Source organism: Carlito syrichta, unplaced genomic scaffold (assembly GCF_000164805.1).
Source record: "Carlito syrichta isolate Samal-C Ts95f unplaced genomic scaffold, Tarsius_syrichta-2.0.1 Scaffold111480, whole genome shotgun sequence".
NCBI lineage: Eukaryota > Metazoa > Chordata > Mammalia > Primates > Tarsiidae > Carlito > Carlito syrichta.
Window position 1 is genome coordinate 258,502 of NW_007055576.1, and position 19,433 is coordinate 277,934.

Below are 19,433 nucleotides of genomic sequence, written 5' to 3' on the forward strand. Positions count from 1 at the left end.
CAGGTATCACCATTGAGGATGCTGAGGGCAGGCTGGGGCTCCTGGATGCCACCTGCCTGCAGCCATCCATGCCTCAGCAACAGAGCGCTGCTTGTTCTGGGCCCAGGAGCCTGCGTGTCTGCATCGTCTCACTGTCTCGCACGTGTTGTTCTTATGAGCTTCTGGAGCCTGATTTCTCCCCACTGCCTCCTAACACAGCTCCTTGGCAGGCGGAGGTGTCACAGATGCCTGGGGTTCCCTGGGCACCCACAGCACCTGGGAGCCCAGCGTCACCGGGAGGTCCTGGCTCACCGGGTGCGCCATCCCGGCCGTCCTTGCTGACTCCGGGCACACCTTGTGGGCCTGAGACAGAGCAGAGGCAGTTAGAAGCAGTGAGGACCAGAAAGCCATCATGCCTCACCCCCGAGCACACCAGCCTAGCCCTTCTTTTCCCTAGCTGGTTGCTTGGCCTAGAGGAGGCTGAGAGCAGGGACAGAGCCTCTATGAGGGGTGGAGGTGGTGGGAGCAGGGAGGATTAAGGCACCATGGGAGGGTGATACCACTGGGATGAAGGGGTGTGTTGGGTGGGGGTACAGGAGGGGTGGGCAGGAGGGGAGGCTAACCTTGTGGGAGGCCACAGGGAGGCTGTGGTGAGTGATGGTGCCGACCTGCTGGGAGGGACTGGGTGTGGGCAAAGGGGGAGCCCACCACCTGCACGAGGGCACAGAGTCCTGAGCAGCAGTGCCATGGTACAGCTCAGATGCCAGTGTCCCCCAGGAATGGCAACACGGAGATGTGTTAAAGCTACACAGGTGGAGGTCCAGCCATAGTGCCTGAGACCCTGAGCACTCAGACACTGGGTGGATACAGCTGGGCCTGCAGAGGAGGACCCAGGGGTATTCAGTGTAGCCTCAGGCCGGCAAGGAGAGGGTTTGGGGGCCCTCTCTGCCCACCTGCGGGGTGGAGGGCGCTGGAGGAAAGCCATAGCCAGTGGGTGTTTGTTCTATCAAAAACCAGGATGCCCCAGATTTAAGGCTTGTGTGCGGGTGAGAAGGGTCCTGCACAGAGTCTTCTAGAAGCCACAAGGTCCTAGGATGGGGGTGGGGAATTGAGGGGGTGGCCTTTACCAGGGACAGCAACACTATCTTCCTCCCTCACAAAGCACTTCTGACATTCAGAAGTTGAAACTCAATGAGCATGTAGGTCCGTTAAGAGGAAATCCCATTAGAATTTAACTGAGATAAATACTACATGCTTTAGTGAGACAGTGTAACCAAATCCCCTCGGCTAAAATAAAAACAGGAGGACCTGTTTCTGGATTACACTGTCACGTTCAAAGTGGTTACCAAGATGATGCCTAGACTTGCCTCTAAGATTGCTTTGCCAAGAGAAAGAACCATTTCCTTTATAAGAAAGTGCATCGTGTGCATGACCGACTGCCCCCAGATGAAGTCACAGATGTGGGAGACATCACGCAGCTCGTACCTGGGAGTCCCTGATCGCCGTCAGGCCCATCCAGCCCTGCGCCTGCTGTGCCCTTGTCTCCTCGGTCTCCCTGGTTTCCTGTAGGGGCGTTGGACACACACACACATGGTTAGAATGTCTGCACAGCCATCTGGCAGCGCTGGATCCCACCTTCTAGCAAGTTGGGTGCCCTCCTTTGACAAGCTTTTCTGAAGTGGGACCGTTTAGAAAAGTAGAGCTTGACACATCTGGCAAGAAGATCTCCTGTGTGCAACCATGTGCCATGAGATGGCGGCCCCACAAGATGGGGCACCGTGTGTTCCCTCCACCTTTTCTACGCCGGGATGCGTTTACATACAGACACCACTGTGTGACAGCTGCCCATAGTGATGTGCTGTGCAGCCCAGGGGCCACAGGCACTGCTCAGGTGGGTAGCACGCCCCACCCAGGAATGTGTGAGGACTCTGATGCTCACACAGCAGTGACATCCCTGCCGACCCGTTCGTTGCTCAGGACACACCCCTGTTGCTGGCCAGTACCTCCCTGGCCCTCGTGGCCAGCTTGGCTGAGATTTTGGTTTTGTTCAAAATATCTGTGCCTATTAAGTAGTTGGGGACTTATTTGCAATCATATTTTCCATTTGACTTTTGGCCCATGAGTCACCTGAGAGTGCTTTAAATGTGTCTCTGATGGCTGTGCCAATGTCACGCCTCTGGGTTTGGGCTGCATGAGCTGCGGTTATGGTAACAGGTGTGCTAACGTTTAATCTGTTACTGACTGCAGATTATTGGCACGGGCTTTGCATGTTCTGAAGCATGAGATATGTCTGTCATTTTGGAGTTACACTCCTGGCCAAGGGATCCTTCTTCAGCGCAGTGATCTGTGTCTTGCCTGGTATCTGACAGCATCGCCACCTTGTTCTGGCTGGGGTTGGCCAGTGTTTTTCCCAATCCTCCCTTCTGAGTCCATGAGAAGCACAGGTATGACCACAGTACTGAGGTCATGGAGCAGCACTGCCCACTCACACATCCCACATGGCTGCTGGCAGGGTGACCTTGGCACTATGGTGGGCCTCTCCTGTGGGCCGCCTGGTGGGCAGTGGGCCTTACGGGCCTCTGGTGCCCAAGAAATCTGATGTGACTGGCCTGACATGCTGTGTCCTTGGGTTGGGGAGATGTACTCCTGCCCAGGGCTGCTTTTCCAGGGAGGGGACACGGAGGCACAGCAGTGACAGTGGACTGCAATGTGTACAGCCATGCACATATATTCCCATTTAATCCCCACAACAACCTCTGGGTCTCCCATGCCTGCGTGCAGAGATGGGCTCCAAGAGCCTTCTCCCAGGAGACGCTCCCCCACAACCCGCCTGTCTTCAGACTCAAATTAGAAGGCGCAGCAGCCCGGGGGATGTGCAGTGACCACGCGTGGCTGTGTGGCCTCTGTGGTGTTTCACTAACATCGTGCTGTTTTCTGAGAGAACCGGGGAAGGTGACAAATATTCTTTGTGAATTTTGTTTTCAACAGTCTTGAACTCAGGTCCCCGTGGGAAGATCTTGCATGGGCTCTTTCTGAAGACCGCAGCCCCACGTGGCCCAGGACTAGCCCAGACAGCCTGAAAAGGTCGTACCTCCATGAAGGTTCCAACATGAAGTGGTTGGAGGGTCCCTAGGGGACGGATGTCGCCTGTGGGCAAGGTGGATTGGCCCTGTCTGCCTTCCGGGCCTGAAACCCCAGGCCCTCTTAAGTGTCTCAAAGAGAAGCTGCATGCCCGTGCTCACGGTGCATAACGGACTTCCCTGCTGAGATTAAATTTCCATCTCAGATGAAGAAAGGAACTCAGAGTTAGGTTTCCCTTAGACACTTTTTCACTTCAGCTGTTCTTGAGAAGCAAGAAATCCCTAGGCTGGTCACTTGAAAGCAGCTGGGATTGTGGCTTTAAATCTTCACTTGGGTGCAAAGCCGGCTGCCTGGACGCGGGCCCTGCTGGGCACAGTTGTGGTTTTAGAATAAACTGCATTTTCAAGACCTGTTTGTGAAAGGTTAGTGTCCAGCCATTCATGCAACACTGTGTGTTTCTCTGCTTCTGGCCCCGAAGCTGTCTTAACTGGTCAGCACCATCTGCCAACAAGTTTCATCTCACATCTAAATTAAGGCATCCCGAGTTCTCTGTGGTCCTTCAATGGAGAGAGCTTTGGCTTTTCAGCCCAGTCTGTGTCTCCTCCTGTTCCATGAAGGCGTGGCTCTAGTGCAGATGCAGCTGCTAATTCACCCTCATACTTTAATCCACCTCACCCACAGGCTTGGGGAGATGTTCACATTTTAAAACCAAGTTCTAGTTCTCAAAATTAACGAGGAGTTATCCGTGCTAGGCCCGACGGTGTTCCAGAGTTACCCGAGGATGCCTGACCCACCCTCAAAGCAGTGTCCCATCATTACTCAATCTTTTATGGCATTTTTATAGCAGAGCGATGGTGGCCTGGGGTCCACTGCTCACCTCTGGGTCCTGGGTCTCCCAGCTCCCCTGTGGGACCACGGTATCCAGGGGGTCCTCGTGCACCAGGGTGGCCGATGGAGCCTGGGGGGCCAGGGGGCCCAGGGGGACCAGCCGGGCCGGGCCGGCCAATGGAACCTGGCGCCAGAGGCTTCCTCAGGTGTGTGGCCAGCTGGGCAATTTGCTCTTTTGGAAACAAGGGCGCAAGCATTTATTCAGAGTGTGCCGGAAGCACGTCTACCAACACAGTGCTGCCTTCCTCCTGATTGGCTGAGAGAGTTTTGACTGCTTGGGTGTGTAGCCAATGCAGGGGCTGGAGGGGGGTCCTCATCCTCTTGGGGCTGGAGAGGGGAGTCCTCATCCTCTTGGGGCTGGAGGGGGGTCCCTGTCCTCTTGGGACTGAGAGGGGTCCCTGTTCTCTTGGGGCTGGGGAGAGAGCCCCATCCTCTTGGGGTTTGAAGTGGAGTCCTGTTTTCTTGGGGCTGGAGAGGGGTCCCCATCTTCTTGGGGCTTGAGAGGGATCCCCTGTCCTCTTGGGGCTGGGGAGGGAGTCCCATCCTTTTGGGGCTGGAGGGGGAGTCTACATCCTTTTGGGGCTGGGGAGGGAACCCCGTCCTCTTGGAGCCTCAGACCCTGAGTTAGAGGGTGAAGCGTGTGTCTGGGAGGTTGGTAGCTGCCCTGGGCAGAGGGCCCTACCTCTGTCCCTTGTACCCATGGGACTTTGGGGCTCTGTTGTGGGCTGGGCACTGTGTGACTCCTGGGACGGGGAGACCCTGAGGCTGACAGGCAGGGCTGGGCCCGTGGCTCATTCTGACTGGACAGTGGCAGGGGAGCAGAGGCTCTGTGTGTCGGCCTTGCTGAGACCCAGCAGGCAGCCCACCCCACAAACACACCCACCCCCGGGGGACTTACCGCTGATAAGCCCCCCACACAGCTCCCGGATGCGCTGTTCACTGGCCTCCTTCCCCTGAAATAGAGCCGTGAGCTTTCAGTGTGGGGGCAGCACCTCTTAGGGCCTTCCCCCTTCACAGCCCAAGGAGCCCAGATTGCTTAGAAAGGTGTCAAGCCCAAGAGCCACATGTTGATAAAGGAGAAGCCACGTACCGGGACTCCTGGCTTCCCTGTGATGCCAGAGATGCCCTGGATGCCCTGGGAGCCTAGGGGCCCTGGGGGGCCTGGAACACCCTGGACGCCGCTGGTGCCGTTGGGCCCCTGGATGCCTTTGGGGCCCAGCTCCCCTCGACTGCCAGACTGTGGAGATAACAGCACAGAAGTGGAGGTACCTGCCCGGCACAGAGCCCTGTTGGCCTGGCGCAGCCACATCATGTTTCCTACGCTCAGCGCTGGGCTGCCCAGTGGGCAGGAGGCCAGCAGGCTCCTTTGGGTCTTATTGTGGGAACATCCCAGACACTCACCTCTCCTTTTGGTCCCACGGGGCCCTTAGGACCCTGTGAAGAGAAGAGCTGCGTTCAGCACTCTGCACTTGTTAGTGGACCGGAAGGGCTACTGGGGACTGTGGGCATGTTGTCAGTTGAGGACACAGAAGATCTGGTCACCCACACCTGCTAGTGACCACACTGCAACCCTGGCCATGGCATTCTTTGTAGTCTTCTGTGCACACTTCATATTGCTGAGGTTGTTCAACCATTGATGTTTTTTAAAACTTACTTTCCCTAAAGAATGATTATTGTCTCTTATACACATTCACATCCTTTTGTTGTTGTTACTGCTGCAAATAATGCTGAACTGAGCGTCTCTGTCCTGAAACTCGGGGCCCCCATCCCTGGTCCTCAGGAAAGACTGTGAGCCATGTCATAGGCAGTCTTCTGTAGCCTGAATGCCCCCCTCCCCATGCATATTCAAATATGATCACCACTGGGATGCTGTTAAGAGGTGGGACCTTGATGAGGTGGCTGGATGAGGCTCTCCCTCACCAGGAATCACGCTGTGGTCTCAGGGGTGGGTCCTGATAAAAGGACAAGCTCCACCCCTTTTCTTTTGCATGCTCTTGGCCCTTTCATGGGAAGGTCCTTGCCAAATGCATTCTCAGCCTTGGACTTCTCAGCCTCCGGAACTACAAGCAAAATACATCTCTTTTCTTGTAAATTACCCAGTCTGTGGTGTCTCTTAAAGCCCAGAGAATGGACGGTTATATCACCAGAGAGCAGGTGAAGTACCTGGTCCTGCACATGACACCTTGGTCAGGCCAGCTTCCTGATGGGCCACGGCCACGTCAGGAAGCGTGGAGGGGTGGGTGTCATCTTACACAGCCAGTCCGCTACGAAGTGGAGGACAAAGCACTGAGCTTCCCAGCTGAGGAGACTCCATCCCCTTGGACATCACCCACCACCCCACCAGTGATGTGGCTGGCAGGGCTGTTCCTGAGATTTCCAGGGTCTGTTTGTCCAGGCCATCCAAGAATTCACCAAAACAAAACACACACAGCTGAGATGATTTTGGCTTGAGGCACAGCACATTTATACTACGAGGGTTTTGCCAGAGCCCATACCCCTAGGGGAAACCCAGACACAGAAGGACTTGGTGACAGAATGAACACCCTGGGCCCCCTGAATGACAGGGGGTCTCCTTTCCCTCCGACCTTGTGGCTGTGCCATTTCCCTGGCCTCCAGAGGGAGTGCCAGTCTGTTAGTGGATGCTCAAGGACTTTACTACGCCTGAGTCTGAGCCCCGTGGAAACAGAGTTTTGTGTGGTTAAAACTCAACTGCGACTAATTCATGCCAAAGGGCCCTAGAGGCAGCCGCGTTCAAGCGGGTCATATACCATGTGAGGGCAGAGGTGGAGACCCCGTAACTTGTGGGCTGCCTTCCTCCTGGGACTTGCAAAGGGGTGATAGGAGGCCAGGGCCTCGGGCCGGCCCTGCCTCTGTCACATCCTCCCCAGACGACTGACTTTTTCCTCGGGATCCACGGACAGTCCCCACCCAGTGTGGCTTGATTATTGTGTGTTATTCCTAGCAGGGCTAACGTCACACTCACCAGCTCTCCCTTGTCCCCAGGAAGGCCATCAGAACCAGCAACACCCTGGAAATTATATGCCCAAAGTTAAAAGAACCATTGGTGCCTCTCATGGACTTCACACCTTGAGCCAGTGTCCTCAAGCCTTGGCATGTAGCCTCTGCCTGAGACTGAGCCTGAGTCTGGGCTTAGGACTGGCCTTTTCAGGACCTGCTCTTAGACCAGCTCCCGGGGCCACCAGGACCTTGCACTCGAGGCCTCAGGTGGTCACAGAGCTGGGGTCACCTATTTGCATAATGAAGCTTTTCTGCCAAGCAGACCCTGGCATGCAGTGAGACTGCTGCGGGTCCTTGGCCAGCACAGATAGGCCCCCACCCTCGCGCGTCTCCAGAGAGAAGACAAGCGTTTTCGACCTGCTTCTGCAACCTGCCTCTCCCACAAAATCACTGTTCCAGGACAACAGGAAGTCCGCCTTCCCTGTGAGAGCACCTATGGGTGCCACCCGGACCAGAGGCAGCCCCTGCTGCACCCATGGTCATACTGGGGATGTCTGCCTGCTAGCTGTGAGCACCAGGAAGGCAGCTTGCCCCTGATCCCTGCCCCAGGGCCACATGCCCCAAGCAGCAGGAGTGACAGGAGCCAGAGAGTGACCAGGAAAGACAAAGAGGAAGAGACATGAGGAACGCTCAAGAGTTCTCAAAACAGACCCAGGGCCACAGAGCCAACGGGCAGAGCTCTGTGAACAGCAGGCAGCTGAGCAGTCACAACTTTCACCATGGCCATAGGCATCCACTCACCTGGTCTCCCTTGGGGCCTGTCATGCCTCCTGGGCCCTGGGTGAAACGAAGATGCAGGTTAGAGGACTCACAGGAATCCCTCCTGGGCCCAGGAATGGCAACCACCCCTTGCACTCGCTTCTGACGGCACAAGGCGCTACTGTGCACGCCAGCCCCTGACATGGGCTGAAGGCCAAGCTCCCGTCCACAGATCACAAGGGACAGCTCTGGACACACTGCCCCACGTGGGTGTCCTGCCAGTGCCCCAGGTCCCACCCAAAGAGCTGTTGTCTCCTCACAGCCCCCTTGAGTCATGCCTTGTGGTCTTGTGGCTTTTATGTTCCATGTGGTTTGTGGTAGCCGTGTATCGTATGCAAGTCTGTGCACATGCAGCCCTAGGGCAATTTCAGCATGGTGGAATCACTGTGTCTAACCCCACAGCTCCTGTCTGTCACCCTCCCATCGGATTCCGACACGGATGGCATGTCTGGGACTTGCTGGGACCCTTTGGCAGGATGTCCCTGTGCTCATACAGCAGCCAAGAACCCCAAATGCCGACTCGCAGATCCAAAGGGAAAGGAACTTTGCAGCCGGCCCTACGTGGGTCCCAGCCATGCCCAGCCCTGCCATGTCCTGAGGCCCAGGGTTGATGGTGTGTCCCAACCTCTAGAATTTCCTGCCTGGAGGCTAATGCAGGACTTGCTGTCCCTACTGTGGGAGGCGGGTGTCTACAGCCCCAACCTCCACCCTGGGTGAAGGGGCATTTGCAGCCAGGCCTGGAGCCTTCCCGGGCCCTGTGTACATGTCAGAAGATGGTTCTGTCCCTGCCCAGCAGGGGACCATGGCTGGCACATGAAGTCCTCAAGGTCTCCAAGGACCTGGTAGGACATGACTGGGACTGGGGCCCGGGCCCAGACCAGACCCACAGGCAGCCCTCCTGGTGGCCCAGGCCTTGCCCCCCAACACCTGGACCCTGGACAAGCCCCATGGCTCCCCTGTACCCTGACCCCTGGGATCCAGCATCTTGGTCTACTGGGAGACTAGGAGAGTCTGGATGAGCCAGAAGCTGTGACTGCGACCATCACTGGGGATGCTGGTGTTCCCACCTGTTGTATGGCAGGTGGACCTGACAGTGACGCCTCAGCTGGCCCAGGCGGCAGCAGCCATAGGGTGCCTGGAGCTGTCTCTCCCCCACCTGACTATTGAGCACCGACTATGTGTGGTGGCCCTATCAGGCTGCTACATGGGGCAGGAGACAGAGTGTCTGAGGATTCTGCAAACCTCTGGCCCACGAGGGATGCCTCGTGAAAGGGCAGGGACCAGGCACTAAGTCTGGGGTCCTGATGCTGCCTCCATGCAAGTGTGCAGGTCCAGAGGACTCCTCATGGGGAGCCAGGGGTGCCCCTCTCTGTCCATGTTCCCCAGGACTGTGGTAGGTGGGGTCCAGTGGGGGCACTTCCTGCAGGAGGGTCACTTACCCGGTCGCCCACATCACCTCGGAGGCCCTGGGGGCCCGGGAGTCCGGGGTCTCCCATGCTGCCCTTCCGGCCCTGTGGAAGGATCCCACTGTCAGTGCTCATGGGAGCCCAGTCAGGGGCCCACCCCATCCAACCTGCCCCACCAGTCTCACCACCCCTGGCTGGGTATGCTAGTCACCTTGCCCCACCCTCACCTACCTGAAAGCCTCGGACTCCAAGTGCCCCAGGAGGGCCTTGCGGGCCAAGGGCCCCCTGAAAGGCAAAAATGGGGTATAAGTGGGTGTCCTGAGGTCTGAGGGGTCCCTGAGGGTCTCGGGAGCCTCTGTGGTCTGGGTAGGGTAGGCCTAGCCCAGTCCTGCCTCCCCCAGGGCTGGGTGGACAAGGGAGCTGTCCTTGGGCTGAGTTACTGGGGACAGAGGCAGGGGCACCTCTTGGGGTAAGCTCAGGGGGTCTCAGGGCTCAGCACCCCTGGACCCTACTTGCCAGGCCAACCCTGGTGCCAGACACCCACACACATGCCCAGGGCCCTCTGACTGGCACTGTCATCATCTTGGTCTTCGAGGCTGCAAGGCCTGGGTAATTTCCACCTGGACTTCTAGGGTTGGAGGCTGGGCCTCAGCACAAAAGTCTTGAGGATGAGGCACCTCCTTCGGTCTTGCTGCTCCTGGCTCCTGGTAGGCGAGGGACAGGAAGGGGCCTCACCCCTCCCGGCATCCTCGGCTTCAGTGGGCCTGGGCCATCTATGCTTGCTCAAAAACTGAAGTCGCCCACCGGAAGCTCCACGCCTATCCCCCAACCAGTGCCTCGGACCCACTCACCGCTGAACCCCTGTGGCCAGCCTCGCCGCGCTCCCCAGGCACGCCAGGGTCTCCCTGCAGGGAGGCAAAGGGGCACATGAGAGCAGGGCCCCGTGCACACGGCAGGGGGTTGGGGAGGGTGGCAGATACTCACAGGGACTCCTGGCTCTCCCGACGGCCCGGCCTCCCCAAGCTCGCCAGCTCTGCCCTACAGAGGAACAGAGGTCGTGAGCGCTGCCCTCGTCCCCTCCCGTGTCCCCTGGGGTCTGGACCCTGTCTCCCTCCATGCCCGGGTGGAAGCAGCACAAAGCAGCACGTACCAGCTCTCCTTTCTCGCCTTTGGACCCTGCTCGTCCGGGGAGTCCCTGCCGGGATAGAGGCCAGGTCAGGACTGCTGAGTCCACAGGCCGCGGGCACATGAGCAGCAGCCCATGATGGCATGGGACACTGGGAGCATGCCTGGGGCCCGAGATGCAGCCCCCACGGAGCGGGACTGACTCCTCCAGCCCTGCCAACCTGGGGCTCCCACAGCTTCCCCACCAAATGCAGAGCCTGCAGGGTCCCCCATGGGGACAGCCCCAGGAACCCCATAGAAAGTCCCTTGGTGACCAGTCCACCCGGCCTGGCCCACACTCACCGGCAGCCCATTGGGGCCCTTTTCTCCTGGGGCACCGTGGCGACCTGCCTCTCCCTGTGAGGACAGCGATCAGGTGTGGGACAAGGGTGAGGAGGCCTCAGGAGGCTGGACTTCCTCCACCCCCTGCCTTTCCTCACACCCCCAGCCCCAGCACCAACCTTCTCGCCATCCAGTCCTGGCACACCGTCCCGGCCGTCTTTGCCCGGCATGCCCTGGGGACAAGGGACGCTGTGGCTTATTGGGCAGGGGCCACACCACCCACTGTCCTGTCCTGGTCAGCCCCTCTCCCTATCCCCCAGACCTGGGTCTGCCCCCTGAACCCTGGGGGGTATCTGTGGTTTCTTCATGACTGAGGTGGCCACATGGCAACCTGTGCTGCCCTCAGAGGCCATGCAGGAGAGGTGGTGTGGGTGAAGGGCAGAGGGTGGGATGGGCAGCGCAGGTATCACTAAGGACTCAGGCCACGCCTTCCCCCAGCATGTGGAAAGCACACCCAGTGGTCACAGCGCCCATGGAGAAGTTCTGTTGTGGTAAGTTTTATAGGAGAGAAAAACTGAGGCCTGGGATGAGCTGTGGTCACACAGCAGGGAGGAGGGTGCCCAAGGCCCACAGAGAGCCCACCTCTGTGCCCTCCATGTGGGCATGCCCAGTCCCCACCCTACTTCTACACAAGCAGTCAGACCCAGCTCCTGGCAGCTGTGGAACTGTGGTCTCACAGAATGGAAATGCAAGGGCTGCTCAGTTGTCATTCCCACCATCATGAGGGCAGCAGCAGGGTGTTAAACCCAGCGCGGGACTTTCTGGGGGTCACACGCGGTGACGCTAGCCTAGTGCAGCCAGAGCCCAGGAAGGAGAATGCCTTCCTGGGAGAGGGGAGGCAGCTTCGTGGACAGGAAGTTTAGCTGAGGGGACCACGACATGGGCAGTCTGTGTACTCACCGGCTCTCCTCCCGGCCCGGCCACTCCGGGGGTTCCTTTGGGACCAGCTCTGCCCTAAAGGACACACAAGTGACGGGCCCTGAGGACCCTCTTCCTGGAAGACCTCATGCATTCCTGCTGCTTTCGGGACCCCAGGGCTGTGCTCCAGGCCAACCCCAACACTCTGGGGGGAAGACTCCGACCCAGGCCTGTGGGCGTAGGGGGAAGGCATCTTGGGTCCCATGGGTGCTGCATAGGGATGCTTCCTGGCGCTCTTAGCTCGAGGTTTAGTGGAAGGAAGCGTGGAGGCTGCCGGTCACTTCAGGAGACCTTGGCTGTCTCAGGACTTGTGTTCACGGGCTTAGCCAAGGGTTGTTCCCTTGTTCCTCTCTCACAGCTGCCGTCTTGGCACGGGGGACCCCACTCTGCCCAGGCCACAGGACATAAGTGCATCAGCAGCCAGATTCGAAGCCTGGAGTCAGGTCTGTGTGCTCTGCCTGTTGACCCCTCGGAGGGTCTCTGCAAGAACAGCTTGGGCCCTTCAGGGCCGGGCTCACCCCACCAAACCCTGGGCATGGGGAGCACTCCAAGTCCCCAGCAGGTGCCTCATGTGTTCCCCCACCCCAGCACCATCAGGAGTAAGATCAGATTTCTCAGCAGAAAGACCCAGAGGATTGAGTTCTCTCACTTACGAGGTCGCCCTTGGGCCCGCGAATGCCCTCTGGGCCCCTCTCGCCTCTGTCGCCCTGGAAATGACAGGAAGGACAGTAAACATGGAGAAGGCAGGAGAGCTGGCTGGGGTGACCGAAGCCCTTCCAGGGCCAGTCAGGCCAGAGGTGGCTGCACATGCTGCCCAGAGTCACAGAGGTCACCAAACTTTTCACCCAAAACAAGGAAGGAGGCAAGTCTCGCACAAAGCGGGGTCTCAGCAGACTTGTCCCCTCAGAGTGCCACAGGACAGCTCAGCCTGGGCAGGGCCAGTGCAACTCAGGGCCCTGCCGGGGGGAGTCTGGGGGTGCGGGGGGAAGGGCTGCCCCACAGCAGTTCCCACATACGTACTGCTTTCCCAGGTGCTCCTGGAATTCCGGGGGGTCCTCGGAACCCGATGGGACCCTGCAGAGGAGAGGGGCATCTGGGATCCTCCCGTCTGAAGTCTGGCCACAGCCCAACCACCCAGCTCCATCACAGAAGCCCTGCCACCAGCACTCCCTCCTCCAGGACTCCCAGTGCCCCACTCAGTGGTCCCACACCGGCTGCCCCTCCCCCACTCAGTTTGGCCTCAGCCTCAGCAGCCCTCATGGAACCTGGGTTTTGGGGGGCATGTTGGCGTGGGATTGAGGCTACTCAGCCCATCCCCACCCACGTATACACTCGTGAATGGGGACCCAGAGCAAGGCCCGCAGACAGCAAAGCTGAGGTCAGAGGTGGGGATGGGACAGGCCCCCAGTCACACGGATGGCCCACCTCAGGCTGGCCCACAGCTCCCCGAGGGACCAATAGGACTTACACGGTCTCCTGGAGGCCCAAGTGGCCCTGGCAGTCCTCGAAGTCCTCTGGGACCCTGCGGAGGGTGTTAGAGTTGCAGGGGCTGGTCTGCTGCCCACCAGGGAGCCTCTGAGGGCCCCAGGCACCCTGATGTCTTCCTTGAAGTTCTCAGCTTAGGGCCCCTTGGCCTCAGCTCAGGGCCTCCTCGGCCTTGGCTCAGACCCTCTCAGTCTCAACTCAGGAACCTCTTGGCCTCAGCCCCCCTCAGCCTCAGCTCAGGGCCTCCTCAGCCTTAACTCAGGGTCTCCTCGGCCTCAGCTCAGCCCTCCTCATCCTCAGCTCAGGGCTCCTCGGTCTCAGCTCAGCCACCTTCGGCCTCAGCTTAGGGACCCCTTGGCCTTATCTCAGTGCCTCTTGACCTCAGCTCAGCCTCTCCTTGGCCTCAGCTCAGGCCTCAGCTTTAGTTCAGGCCACCTCGGCCTCAGCTTAGAGACCTCTCAGCCTCAACTCAGGGCCTCCTTGGCCTCAGCTCAGGCTTTTTGAAGAGGCAGGAGCCCCGGCCCACATGTGCCCTGTGCCTGGGTGATGGCTACCTGTCCCACAGCCTAAGCAGCACCCTCAAGGGTGGCTGTCCAGGGAGCTCCCATCCCGTCATCCTCACCCCTCCTGGCCTCACCTGTAGCCCCACGGTGCCCGGGATGCCAGCAGGCCCAGGAGGGCCAGGGTTACCCTGTAGTGGGGAAGGAAGTGGTGGTCAGTAGCCATCAGGTTCTCCAGTACCTTTGGTGCCTGCCAGTCCTGCCATCTACACTGGAGCAGCTAGGGGCAACACTCATGCCACAGTAGAGCCTCAGAGCCTCTGTGAGGGGGTCCCCTTGCTCCTGGCTCCCAGGAGGTCACATGGGTTTCAGTGGCTTGCCCCTGCCTGGGCTGGGTCCAAGGTCTCCATTCCAGCACAGCCCCTTGGCCTTGCCCAGGCCCCTCCTCCCCACCAAGCAGGGACCCCTCTGCTGTGCTTGTGAGGGTCAATCATCTGACCACTCTTGCCTCTGTAAGGGCATCCCAGACCTCATCCCCAGCTGTGGTGAGGATGGTCAAATGCCCTCCAGGGGCAGTGGTCACAGGGCGGGGAAGGGGATACTCCAGGCTGAAGCCAGGTGTCCTTACAGAGCCCTCCCCTTACCACCCCAGCTGCTTCCACAGTGAGGTCAGGCAGGTGGGGGTCTGTCCCGAGACCCTCTCCCGAATCACCCAGCCTTGACCTGCCAGGCCCGCCAAGGACACACACAGGAGGTGCCAGTCAGGGTGTGATCCTGCCAGGGTCCCTGGCCCAGCCTTCTCACTGCCATGCCCCAGGTGTCCCTGGTCCCGCCCTCTCACTGCTGCACCCCAGGGGATGTCTGGTCCCGCCCACTTGCCACCAGCCCATGGCCAGCCCAGCTTACCTTCTCGCCATCCTTGCCGACTTCTCCCTGTTCCCCCTTGTAGCCAGTAGGGCCCTAGAGCGAATGCGGGAGTCATGGCCCCACCCAGATCCCTGGATGCCTCCCCCGCAGCTCGGAAACCAGGTCTGTGGGGCAGGTCGGCCCAGGACCCAGCCTCCCTGCAGGGGCAGCACCACAGACCTGAGCCCTGATGGGAAAACTGAGGCCCAGAAGCGCGGTGACCCACTTGAGGGTCCTCAGCTGTAAGGAGGGGGTGAAGCTGGGTGGAGAGTATGGGCACATTGCCTTTTCTCTGTCCTTTGTAGCCTGGTCCGGTCACACCATCTCCAGTGTGTCACAGAGGGCAGCAGGTGGGCTGGGGGTGCCAACCTGGGACCAGGGCCAGGTTGTCCCCCAGGCTCACAGCCCCTGCCCAGTGAGATGTGCTAGGTCTGCCTCAACCAGGGACTCACCTTGAACCCCGGCATTCCTGGGGGTCCAGGGGGTCCTGGTGGGCAGATACTTGGACACTGTTGGGAAATAGAGCAATTAGACACTCCCAAGCAGAGTAAGACCCCAACGTCAGCATCTGAGGGGCCCTGAGGAGCCCAGTCTGCAGGGATCAAGAGGCCTGGATGACCAGACTGGGCCTCCTGCCACGCCTGCCGAGCCAGAGGGCTGCCAGGAGCCAGACCATCCCCCAGCCAGCTCCGGTTTCTCAGCCTGCGGCAGACCCAGCTTCAAAGCAGCCATTCAGCTTGGTGGCTGCCGGTCACAAAGGGGCCTTCATCCTGCACACTGTCAGGAAAGGGCCCTTCAGTGCAGGAATGTGCACAGCGGGTGGCTTTTGGGCTCTATGCTCCAGGACAGAGGCTTGGGGAACCTAGGAAGGTTCTAGATTGTCCCAGGGCTGCAATGGGCACAGCCACCCCCAATGGCAGATCCCTAAGCCCTTCCTCCCGGGACAGACAGCTGTGGGGCGTGGAGGACCCTAGCAGTCAGCCCCCCGTGGCTAGCCAAACCAGGCTAGATTTTTCCTTCAAAACTAGGAGACCTCTCCATGGGGAGGCAGTGCAAAGTCACCGCAGATGGCATAGGGAAGAGACACAACCTGGGGCTCCTGAGCCTGCTGTCTTGCTACACAAGAACAAGGCTCAGCCGGGCTCAGTGGCTCAGCCTGTAATCCCGCGCCTTTGGGAGGCTGAGGTGAGTGGATTGCCTGAGCCCGCAGGTTCGAGACCCGCCTGGGCAGCGAGACCTCATCTCTACAATAAATAAAAAAATCAGCCGGGCATGGTAGCGCATGCCTGTAATTCCGGCTACTTGGAAGGCTGAGGCGGAAGGATTGCCGGAGCCCAGCAGGTTGAGGCTGCGGTGGCCGGGAGCGGCCACTGCACTCCAGTCTGGGCGACAGAGTGAGACTCCAACTCAAAAAAAAAAAAAAAAACAAGAACAAGGCTCAAAGATCAAGGTAGAAGTGAGTCCTGGGTTTGAGTCTGGAAATTTCTGCAGTAAAGAAGCTGTCCTGTCTGGCCTGCCCAATGCCATTGCCGCCTGCCCTGAGGGTGAGGGGACCCCATGGCTCAAGCAGAGGACACGCTGACCTTCTGTTTGATGTGACTGTGATTAACTAGGTGTACATGGCTCCATGCAGCTGGGGGTTCCGTGGGGGTTGGTGGACTGGTGCAGGACTATATGGTGGGGGGTGGGAGGCTGAGCTGTCTGCTCGGCTGTGCCTGGTGCTGAGCCCCATCCTCACGGAGCTCCCAGGCCCTGCCCTCCTGGAGCAGATGAGCCTGTCTGCAGGTCAGACCACTCCCCCTTCACCTGTGGTTGCCAGTGCCCACCTGAAGGTCAGCAGCGCCTTCGGGGAGGACTCCCGGGTGTCCCTGAATCAGAGAGAGACAGCTGACATCCCCTGCCCTCTATCCACCCACCTTCTGACCACAATCTCCCCAGGGGACTCGAAGATCCTTCATCCTATTCCCCAAGTGGCCAGTGCTGGGGGCTGCTGGCCCATCCCAGGGCATAGGACAATGTCCTTGGGGTAAGGTGGTGGAGGCCTGAACCCTGACCATCTGTAAGTTCATCAGCCGAGCCACAGTCACTGTCCCCCATTCATCTGTTCCTGGCAATGTCAGGTTAGGACCAGGGGCTCTCCGGGCATGGATAGGCAGGGGCTTCGGGGTGAACTCTGACCTAGCACATTAGTCCCTGCCCAGTACTTACAGGGGGTCCGGGTGGTCCCGGGGGGCCAGGGAGGCCTGGAAGTCCAGAGGGTCCCTGGGAGGAGATGAATTAGAGCAGGGCCAGCCCTGCCTGAGTGAGGTTACTAGCTCTGCCCAGAGAGGACACTCCTGGCTCCCACCTGCCTCCCCCACCCATGGTCTCAGCCGGTGTCTGTGCATCCTGAGGTCTGGTCTGTCCCTTTCCCAATCATTAGTGGCTGCTTCTGCCAGCACCCCACAAGAAGGGGGAGGAAGAAGGAGGAGAGGAGGAAGAAGAGGGAGGAAGAGGGAGAAGGGAGGGCCAGGTAAGAGGGTCCCCAAGAGTTGAGTTTAGCATGTGGTGTAGCCACAAATGAGTCTGTTCCGAGGGAGGATGGTGTGGTGCAGCCACTCACCGGGGGGCCTCGGAGGCCGATGCCACCTGGAAGGCCGCTCACTCCTGCCTCTCCCTAAGGGGAAGTGAAGTAAGAGTTGGGGGTTCTGCACCCAGGGAGCTCCATCTGGGGTCAGTCTGCCAACTCTGAAGGGATGAGGGCTCTAGGCATGGGGTGGTAAGAACCCTGTCCCCAAGGATCCCTGCCCCCAGCCACTGTTTGGGAGTCCCAGCCCAGGACAGCTTGGGGTGTGAAAGCTCTCTTGTGTTGGGCAAGGGCCCAAGGGTATCAGTACTCACGGGAGGTCCAGGGAGGCCTTTGCCCTGCAAAGCCAAGCATGGGGTCAGCACCTGCTGGGCACAGAAGGGGCCCTGCCCTGCCCCCTCCCCCAAGATGGTTCAGGTGAGTCCTGGGGAGGAGACCCCCGGGGAGGCATGGCCTAGCCCAGAAGGGCTCCAGAACCCAGTCCAGGGACTGTCCCTAGGAGAGACTGCAGGGGTGGGCAGCAGGCCACTGGGCCAGAACAACCTTTGGGGTCCCTGGAGGTCACCCTGCCTTGGCCAGACCCTCGGCTTCTCAGACTCCCATGGAAAGGTGGAGACAGCACTTACCCCCAGCCCAGGTGGCCCTGGGGGTCCCAGGCTTCCCTGTGGAAGGAAGGCAGGTGTCAGGTGTGGGCCCAGCCTCTACTAGCAAAACCGCGCCAGCCCTCTGGAGGCCCATCACAAATCTCTTCCCCCCAGGGAGGCAGGGGGACTTCCCACACACTTCACAGATGGAGGACCTCTGAGGCCCAGCAGCCTAATAGACCCTCTGCCTATGGTCCTGGTGGGAAGTGTGGCCAGAAAAACTGCTTTCCTGGGAAGCAACTGGGGACAGACACCACCAGCCATAGCGTTGGGCATGCTGGGGCCAGGAAGGTGCCACCCAGGGTAGGCCAAGGCACACAGAAGCAGCCCCAAATGTCCGTCTCCTCCAGGAAGTTCGCTCAGTAATCAACTTACAGAGGCCACAGAGACCTCAGTCTCAGCCCATGTCAGGGATCCCAGAGCCCTGGGCAGCTGGTTCCATATTGCCTGCTGCCCATGCTGGTTCTTGCTGGAGGCCAGAGGCTCCTAGCCTACCAGCAGCCGCTTCTCTATGTTGTTGTTGACCAGCATACTCCTCAGAGCTGGTGGGGTCCCAAGGGCCCACCTTCTGCACCTCCTGTGCCGTGTGCACAGGGTGGGAAGCACCCACTGACCAGCAACACTTCTCCAAGGGAAGCAGAGAAAAGCAGGCTTTGGTTTTGTATGTGGGAGGCACGAGGGGAAGCCATGCCAAGACAGTGCAATTGGTCAGGGTAGGACTTAGTGGATGATGGTCAGATCAGGGGGACTGGCAGACTAGGTGACTGTGGGCCCCCACCAGTGATTTACTCAGGGCTCTGGGGGCCGCAGGGACACCTGAGGGGGAGGAGGAGCAGGGGGTGGGTCATACCATACCAGCTATCCCTGCTACATCTGAATGCCAGGATGACTCTGGCCAGATGTAGGTGTGGACGGGGAGGCAGCCACAGGGCTGGACACCAGCACTCTGCCCTCCTGCCCACCGCTCCACCCCACTGCAGGCCCAGGACTCAGATGGTGCCCGTTGTGACAGCTGCCAACAGAACTACCAGTGCCATGGCCAGTGGACATGGGACACTCTACCTGGACACCCCCTGGCTGGGTCTTGCCTCTGAACTGAAGCTGTGGGGCACGGTGCAAGCACTTACCCGTTCTCCAGGGGCACCCTTGGGTCCAGCGGGTCCATCCCTTCCGGTCAGACCCTGGGGAGAGAGGTAGGGGGAGGCTGGAGGGTCCACGTGGGATGCACAGGCTGCCCCAGAAGTCAGAATGAGCGATGGACCCTTCCCCTGAGTTCTGGGAGATGGAGACCGTGGGCCAGGCACTCCCCTCTCTCAGTTCGCCTGCTGTCACCTGGTGGGCCCTGAGGCTCTGGGGGGGGGGGGGGGCACGGATAGCTGGCATGAAGCCAGCAACAGAGGCACCAGCTGGAGTCAGGCTCTGTGGGAGCCAGCCCAGTTGGACCAGTTCACGTCTCGGACCTGGCTCTGGCTCTAACCAAGGGGTGCTGGGGCCTAGCCTTGAGCCCGCGATGACTGACGTGGCCAGCCTGGGGGCACAGGACCCAGGCCAGTGGTGGGCAGGGGGCCTGATAATGAGCATTTGTTCCTGGATAAGCTGGCAGGACTTCCGCCTCTGCTGTGGGCTGGCTCTGTCCTCACCAGATGCTAACAGGGTCTGGGATGAAGGCCAAAGGATCCCTGCTGAGGACTTCTGGAGACTTCTATCAGGACTGGGCTTCCCACTTGAGCAGGCCCAGCTGGAGAACAGCAATTAGGCCCTGACTCCTCCAGGGCCC

General features: G+C 59.6%; 1 protein-coding gene across 1 annotated transcript in view; it reads right to left on the reverse strand.

The window, feature by feature from the left end:
- Positions 1-151: 151 nt before the first annotated feature.
- Positions 152-19,433, reverse strand: part of COL9A3 (collagen type IX alpha 3 chain) — a gene marked incomplete at its 5' end in the record, with an annotated part of 20,066 nt that continues 784 nt past the window's right edge. The window contains 29 exons of the mRNA XM_008069597.1: positions 152-342; positions 1,465-1,542; positions 3,938-4,120; positions 4,847-4,901; positions 5,039-5,185; positions 5,350-5,382; positions 6,932-6,976; positions 7,708-7,743; positions 9,165-9,236; positions 9,363-9,416; positions 9,983-10,036; positions 10,116-10,169; positions 10,282-10,326; positions 10,599-10,652; positions 10,757-10,810; positions 11,538-11,591; positions 12,209-12,262; positions 12,576-12,629; positions 13,024-13,077; positions 13,678-13,731; positions 14,447-14,500; positions 14,899-14,955; positions 16,273-16,314; positions 16,655-16,708; positions 17,049-17,102; positions 17,327-17,350; positions 17,639-17,674; positions 18,784-18,837; positions 18,989-19,184. Of these exons, the coding sequence (XP_008067788.1) occupies positions 152-342; positions 1,465-1,542; positions 3,938-4,120; positions 4,847-4,901; positions 5,039-5,185; positions 5,350-5,382; positions 6,932-6,976; positions 7,708-7,743; positions 9,165-9,236; positions 9,363-9,416; positions 9,983-10,036; positions 10,116-10,169; positions 10,282-10,326; positions 10,599-10,652; positions 10,757-10,810; positions 11,538-11,591; positions 12,209-12,262; positions 12,576-12,629; positions 13,024-13,077; positions 13,678-13,731; positions 14,447-14,500; positions 14,899-14,955; positions 16,273-16,314; positions 16,655-16,708; positions 17,049-17,102; positions 17,327-17,350; positions 17,639-17,674; positions 18,784-18,837; positions 18,989-19,184 (1,996 nt within the window). The remainder of the gene's footprint in view (positions 343-1,464; positions 1,543-3,937; positions 4,121-4,846; positions 4,902-5,038; positions 5,186-5,349; positions 5,383-6,931; positions 6,977-7,707; positions 7,744-9,164; positions 9,237-9,362; positions 9,417-9,982; positions 10,037-10,115; positions 10,170-10,281; positions 10,327-10,598; positions 10,653-10,756; positions 10,811-11,537; positions 11,592-12,208; positions 12,263-12,575; positions 12,630-13,023; positions 13,078-13,677; positions 13,732-14,446; positions 14,501-14,898; positions 14,956-16,272; positions 16,315-16,654; positions 16,709-17,048; positions 17,103-17,326; positions 17,351-17,638; positions 17,675-18,783; positions 18,838-18,988; positions 19,185-19,433) is intronic.